The following is a 7500-nucleotide window of genomic DNA, read 5'->3' as shown; positions in this document are numbered from 1 at the left end:
AATAGCCGTTTACAGCCTGCGCTCTAGCTCAAAAATTTACACTTTTTTCAACTGCCAAAAAAGCCTAGAGCTCATGGCGCTGTAGCGCTAAAAAGCACTTGGAACACAGCTCTCGTCTCTATAGCGCCCTAGAGCGCATTACCCGTTGTAAACCCGTTGATTAAGTGCAATGAAAATCCTAGATGGTTCACATGGGTGTGTGACCACTCCCCTCCAGCAGGAGGCTGCGGTCCATCAGGACCAAAACCTCTCGGCACAAAAACAGTTTCTTCCCGACTGCAGCTGTCCTCATCAACAGGGCCTGGAACCCCCACTGACTCGGCTGTGTTCTTGTACTTGTATTGTCTTTGCTTTGTTATTGCGTTTTGCTCTTGTCTTGTCTTGTCCTCACACTGCTTATTGTTCTGGACCAACAGACCAAAGCAAATTCCTAGTCTGTGAAAACCTACTTGGCAATAAAACTCTTTCTGATTCTGATATCAATGGATGGGTGTGTGTGTGTGTGTGTGCGTGTGTGTGTGTGTTTGTGTGTGTGTGTGTGTGGTGAGTTTGTGTGTGTGTATGTGTGTGTGGTGCGCGTGCATGTGTGCTGGTATGTGTCTATGGCTCCAAACATTATGGCGCACTTCTCAAATGCTAGTCACTTTCTATTAGCAAGTGCTACAGGTATTAGCAAGTTTCTATGCATGTAAAACAGAATAATATCCGATTCATGCTAAACAAATCAGATAAACACTGTATTAGGAATTAGGATTTTCTTAGCCTGGATCCTATGGTATTACATATAAATCATATGCTACCTAAATCACTGGGCGAATACATGAATTGAGAACAAAACTTGGACATTTCTTGGACTATTTCCCTTCACTTCATCCTTACATCTTCTGCCAAGTTTTATTTTCCTGTACTGCCTGGTGGCCGAGTGGTTAAGCTGTTGCAGTAGTAATCTGTAGATCCGGGTTTGAATCCACATTTTCCCCCCCTCTTCATTACAATAAGTAATGAAATGAGCTTTAGATGGATAGAACTTTATTTATTTGCTGTTTAAGCAAACATCTTTCTATGCATGTAAAACAAAAGTATATCTGATTCTCACTCACTATTAGGAAAAAATAAATTTTCTTAGCCTAGATCCTGTGGTGCTGTAAGCTATTACATATTAACTGAGGTGTGATTTGAACCATTTCAACTGAGTTACACCCACAAAACGCTTTGAGGTGCGTTGCTCTCTGAGCTCCCTTTCTAGTAGAAAATGAGTCTCTCTCTACTGTCCTCCAGAGTGGGCCTCTGGACGGTGGCCTACAGGAGACAATAGTCATCAATAAAGACATGGTTTCTGGTTTATTATGCCGTACATCACCCCCTCTTCCCCGAGACGGCATGGATCGCCCTCTAGAATCTCGAGACGTCTATTGAGAGTCCAGACCTGGGCTGAGTTTCCCAGAGGCATCGTAGCGCTATGATGAACGCCATAGCTTACGATGAACGTAGCGCTACGATGCCTCTGGGAAACGCAGCCCTGATCTATGCTAACCCGGTACACACTGCTTTGACAGCGCCAGGGAACGACTGTAAATAATGAATAAACCTGTGTCCTCTTGTGTTAGACAAGCTACGACATGCCTTAGACTTTAGTATAGATTACAATAAGCATGTGTGTGTCAGTCAACTTGTATCAATACCAATACCTCAAAACATGAATCCAAAGATGGTAAAAGAGAATGAATGGTTACTTTAATTATGCTAATAGATTTATAGCCTAATAGTAAAATGAAACAATCAGTCAATCAGTGACATACACTACTCACGGCTGCAGGTACTCTTGTGACACTTGTCTTGACCTACTGCTATCTGTCTTCTCAGTGAAATTGCTACGCACAGCGCACTCAGCAGGAACGCATGTGATTGGTCAGACAGCATAAGCGCCTGTGATTCGTCCGTGTAGTCCTAGCACACTCAATTCAAAGCAAAATTATTAATCACATTTATTGCGGCCTTTTGCGATTAGTTAATCGCGGAGGTCATAATCGCGATTAATTCACGATTAATTGTGCAGCCCTAGTGTGTGTGTGTGTGTGTGTGTGTGTGTCTGCTCCAGTTTCTGTTCAGTGTGTGTACGTGACTGTGGCAGAGAAAAAAGAGAAGAAAGCTTCAGAGCACTCCAACCAGAACGTCCTGTACATGACTTAGTTTGTTGTGAGAGATTGGAGGCCGACTCCTACTGTACAATCTGCTCTCTAAAGTGGAACAGAGGCTACAGGCTTCCCTCTAAAGCCTCCCGGGCCTCCACTCCCCCAGAGCCTGCTGCAGCAAGGGACGCCATCTTGTGACGGGAACGCGGTGCACTGTGGCTGCGTTCCGAATCGCATACTTCTACTTCTTTACTACCAGTACCTACTACAGCTGCCCTGAGAAAGTACGTACTTTGCAAGCAGTAGGCATCCAATTGGGACATACGCGACATTCGTCTACAGCTGTCACGACGCACACATGTGACGCACATTTCCGCTGCGCACAGGATTGTGGGTCAGAATAGTCAGAAAAGCCTGCTGGCTCGCATACTGCAAAATACGGCCGGATGTAGTAGGACATCCTGGTATTTTTGCCATACTGCATGTGGCATACTATGTATTGAGCCATACTACATCCTGTTTTGGCATACTATATAGTAGGGTAGTATGCGATTGGGAACGCAGCCTGTATGTTTTTGTATCTACGTGCGTACGTGAGTGTGTGCATGTCTTTTCTTAGTATTTCGTAAGTAGGCCTAGATTCTGATCTGGAAGCCAAGGTACTGGTACCACTGGACTGGGTCAAATGACATTCTAAGAGAAGACAAGACTTGGATTGAAAATATCCACTCAGTACATGTCAGATTCTGTTTTTCTGAGCAGAGAGACGTGGTTGCGTTAGCGCCGTGATCGGACACAAACAGCGTGATGCTGTAGAAGGAGACTCAGTGTGGGTGTAGTCTGCTGGCTCTACTGGAGGGAACTCCTCAGGGCCCACAGCAATCAACGGCTGTCTGTCACACACTGCTGTTAGTGTGTGTCCCTGTGTGTGTGTGTGTGTGTGTGAGGAGCTCTTCCTCTGAGTGCGAGGGAGTTGGTGTCTCCCAGTGAGACTGCTGCTCTCTCTGTCTCTTTCTATCTTTCTATTTCCTGTCTGTCAGTTCAGAGGAGCGTTGGAAGCTCCCCTCTCCCACAAGCCATCTCTATTTATACACACACACAAACACACACACACACAAACACACAAAGGGTGCGGCCTCTTCCTGTGTCCTGGGCCCAGTTAAAGCAGTCTCAGGACCTGTTCAAAGGTGGTCACAGGATGGAGAGCCTGGAGGAGGACAGGGTGGCAGGGTGACAGGGTGGCAGGGTGGCAGGGTGACAGGGTGGCAGGGTGGCAGGGTGACAGGGTGGCAGGGTGGCAGGGTGACAGGGTGGCAGGGTGGCAGGGTGGTGGGAAGTGCAGGGCAGGCTGTGTACAGCTGCAGTCAAAATCATTCAAACTAGTTTTATTGGAAATATGTACAAACTTTCAGCTGTTCACAATAAACAAATCGAACAAGAACAATTTAAATAGCTCAACACAACTAATAGTACACAAAATTACACTTTTAATGACTACTGCAGTGTTAAAATGATTCAACCCCTTCGTGACAAGCGTCTTTAGTACTTATTCGAGCACGCTTTTGCTGACCTGCGTAGCCAGACGCCAGCTTCTGGCAGAGTTCCTGAGGAATGCGAGCCCGTTCCTCATGGGCAATGGCCTCCAGTTCACTCATATTCTTGTAATATTCTACGCCTTCTTCAAATCCCACCAGAGATTTTCAGTGGGGTTCAAGTCAGGCGACGGTGATCTACTATCTTCTAACACTGGTCTATCTATCTATCTATCTATCTATCTATCTATCTATCTATCTATCTATCTATCTATCTATCTATCTATCTATCTATCTATCTATCTATCTATCTATCTATCTATCTATCTATCTATCTCTCTCTCTCTCTCTCTCTCTCTCTCTCTCTACTGTATCTATCTATCTATCTATCTATCTATATCTGCCACCCCTGTCTTCTTGCCTACCGCTCATGAGTTGACACATTTCCCGGCATAAACACAATGAAACACGAGGTTTGTTCGGGAATAATTATAGACAATTTGTCTAAACTTTGTCTATAGACTGTAGTAGATGAAGAAGAAGAATTAGTGTACTTTATTAATCTCTTGGGGAAATTGACCTCTGACCCATCCTAACACTAGGGGCAGTTGGGGAAATTGACCTCTGACCCATCCTAACTCTAGGGGCAGTTGGGGAAATTGACCTCTGACCAATCCTAACACTAGGGGCAGTTGGCGGCCAATCGTCTCTCTCTCTCTCTTTTCCTCCCTTCCCTCTTTCCCTTCTATACTCTCCTCCCTCGCTCCCTCTCTTCCTTCTCCTCCCCCTTTAATATCCACCCGCCTCTCTCCCCCTCCCCCCTTCCATATCCTCCCCCCCTCTCTCCCTCCCTCTCCCTTCTCCTCCCCCTTTAATATCCACCCGCCTCTCTCCCCCTCCCCCCTTCCATATCCTCCCCCCCTCTCTCCCTCCCTCTCCCTTCTCCTCCTCCTTTAATATCCACCCCCCTCCCTCTCTTCTACCCCCCCCTGTCCTGCTGAGCTGAGCTCCATGAGGCCGGCTGACGCACTGCTGGGGATGAAATCACACATTTATTGATCCTCAGTGAGAAATCCAAAACTGAGAGATATCGGACGTGGGGATGTGTATGGTGCAGCTGCACTGTGTGTGTGTGTGTGTGTGTGTGTGTGTGTGTGTGTGTGTGTGGGTGCGTGTTTCGCCTGAAAACGTCCGAAAACGTCCGTTCACAGCGGAAGAGCCTTATGTCATAGAAATTGTAATTTCACTCTACCTCCCTCAACCTTTCACATGCAAAACCCCTAGCATTCATAACAGGATGACCTCTTTCAGACCTTGTATAGCCCTAGAATAACCTTTCTTTGTTCCATTGTCCCTGCAAGATTTACCGCTCTTTCTCATATCACGTTCCTGTACTCTTGATCACTGTTGATGATCTCCGCCACTTTATTATGACGTGTACAGATGGGTTAGCCAATCACATCCCTGGTTGCGTCATACCTGCGTATTGCTTGAATATAAGACCCCGCAACACCTTTCTGCTTCACTTCTGTTGGATGCCACTCACGTGCGTTATCCTGAAGTCCTTGCGCTCGTATGTTTCCTCAATAAATCAGACTTAACCTCTTTGAGCGAACCTTGGCAAATCTTTTACTTTCGATCAGATTTAATTCCACGACAGCGTCCGAGCGCAGGGCGGTTCCTTAAGCACGCGCCGGGCGCTACGGCCCGCACCGCCGGCGGTCGACAGTAGCTGTGATTTTATGCTCCATTCCTTACGGTCTGCCCCAAAGGTCGTAAAAACAGAGGTGACCACAGCGATAAAAAAAATAAAAACCCACAGAGGGACGACTTCTCAGCGCCGAGCAGGCCGACCGTTGAGCACAACCATCTGCTTCGTCTTTCCACGACGAGGGCACGACTGACGTTCACCACAGAGAAAGGCATGATCTCAGATTCAACCGACACTCCCCTCTACTGTACATAATTATGGTCAAATCAGGCGAAAATCTGACTTCATAACAACAAGTTGGTGTTGGCTGGCTGGATTTTGCAGCTGAATTTTAAGCTTCCAGCTTTATAATGTGGGGAAGTGTTTTTATCGCTTTACACGCTGCCCCAACTTGGCAAAAGTGACCGGTTGGCTATTATGTCCAGTGTTGAAACACGTTGGTCTATGTACAGTAGCCTACCCTGAGAATGGTACTTTGGAACAGATCATTTTCACCCCGTTTCCGGAAAAAACACATAAAGGCATAGTGGCGATGTGAAAGGGATCAATCGCTTGTTTTCGCCTATTTTTGCCATGTTTAAGAAACCTGCACAGACACGCTAACGTTGGGGTAAAACCGCTATTAGAAACGCAAACAGGCAGAAAGGGAGGCCACTTTAGAATGAGGTGTGAAAGACATTCAGATCACCCAATCAATCAGCCTCTCTCGACCTGCGACTGTGATTGGATAGTTGACGGTGGTAGCGTTGACCATGTGACCACCTGGCCTGACCATTTGACCCCTGACCCCGCAGATCCCCGCCCGCTGTACCACGAGGAGACCATCGTCATCGCCCTGGCGTCTGTTTCCATAATAGCGGTCCTCATCGTTGCGCTCTTCTTCGGCTATCGCATGCTGACAGGTGAGACGGCACAAACATGGTGGAACTATCAGGGTCTGGGTTTGTTATAGCATTATTTCACCTGTGTGTGTGTGTGTGTGTGTGTGTGTGTGTGTGGATCACAGGGGACCGTAAGCAGGGCCTCCACAACCTGGACATGATGGAGGCGACGGCGTCGGAGCCGTCCCTGGACCTGGACAGCCTGAAGCTGCTGGAGGTCAGGGGTCAGGGGGCGGACGCCGGCTCGCTTATTCAAACACAACCGCTGTCCGGCGGCAGCGGCGTGCGGGGTTGGCGTGGGGCGTGTCATAACTTCTCCCTCTCTCCCTTCCCCCTTCTCTCAGCTGATTGGTCGAGGGCGCTACGGCTCGGTGTACAAGGGCTCCCTGGTCGAGCAGCCTGTGGCGGTGAAGCTGTTCACCTACGCCAACCGGCAGAACTACGTCAACGAGCGCTCCATCTACCGGGTCCCCCTGCTGGAGCACGACAACATCGCGCGCTTCATCGTGGCCGACGAGAGGGTGACCGCCGACGGACGCATGGAGTACCTGCTGGTGATGGAGTACTACTCCCACGTACGTACCGTACCCGCCGGGCATGGGGTGTTGGTACCGGGTGCTGTGCAGAGCTTCCGGAACGTTCATCCCCCCCCCGTCCCGTCATCCTCAAAGACAAACGGATGATCCGTTCTCGTTTAATGAAATAAGGACGTCCGTCGCGGATGAAAGGGAGGGAATTTGGAGACGTTTTATCGATCGGACGCGAGGAATTTAGCGGTCGCGTCGGGTTCCGCGCGCAACGTCTCTCTCCGCGATGGCGGACGGCTTCTAGCCCCGCCCTCTGTGATGTGAAGACGCATCTCTTCGTCGTCCGTCCTCGTCTCCGGCAGGCTCCGGCGTCCGTCCTCGTCTCCGGTGTCCGTCCTCGTCTCCGGCAGGCTCCGGTGTCCGTCTCTGTGCCGGGGCCGGAATAGAAGCCTTCCTGTGTCCTGGGACGGTGTTTCTGTCCCTGCAGCAGGATGGAGCTGCGACCGCAGTCCGCTTGAGTTTCTCAGCATGTGACCGTCTCAGTTTCCCCTCCCCAGTGTTTCCCCTGGACGCGCCGAAACATGACCTCCCCTGCTGCTAGGGGAGAGGGGAGGAGGAGAGAGGTGGAGAGGAGAAGAGAGAGGTGGAGAGGAGAGATGGAGAGAGGAGAGAGGAGGAGAGGAGAGACATGGAGAGGAGAGATGTAGAGAGGAGAGA

General features: G+C 49.1%; 1 protein-coding gene across 1 annotated transcript in view; it reads left to right on the top strand.

Annotated features, from left to right (window-relative positions):
• bmpr2b (bone morphogenetic protein receptor, type II b (serine/threonine kinase)) overlaps positions 1 to 7500 on the top strand; it is a 63052-nt gene that overhangs the window by 38245 nt on the left and 17307 nt on the right. Inside the window, exons 4-6 of the mRNA XM_084443248.1 lie at positions 6170 to 6277; positions 6382 to 6473; positions 6601 to 6831. Coding sequence (XP_084299374.1) covers positions 6170 to 6277; positions 6382 to 6473; positions 6601 to 6831 — 431 coding nt within the window. The remainder of the gene's footprint in view (positions 1 to 6169; positions 6278 to 6381; positions 6474 to 6600; positions 6832 to 7500) is intronic.

The sequence above is a fragment of the Borostomias antarcticus genome (genome assembly GCF_949987555.1).
Source record: "Borostomias antarcticus genome assembly, chromosome: 9".
Taxonomy (NCBI): domain Eukaryota; kingdom Metazoa; phylum Chordata; class Actinopteri; order Stomiiformes; family Stomiidae; genus Borostomias; species Borostomias antarcticus.
The sequence above is the reverse complement of the archived record's forward strand: the minus strand, read 5'-3'. Positions and strand labels throughout refer to the sequence as shown.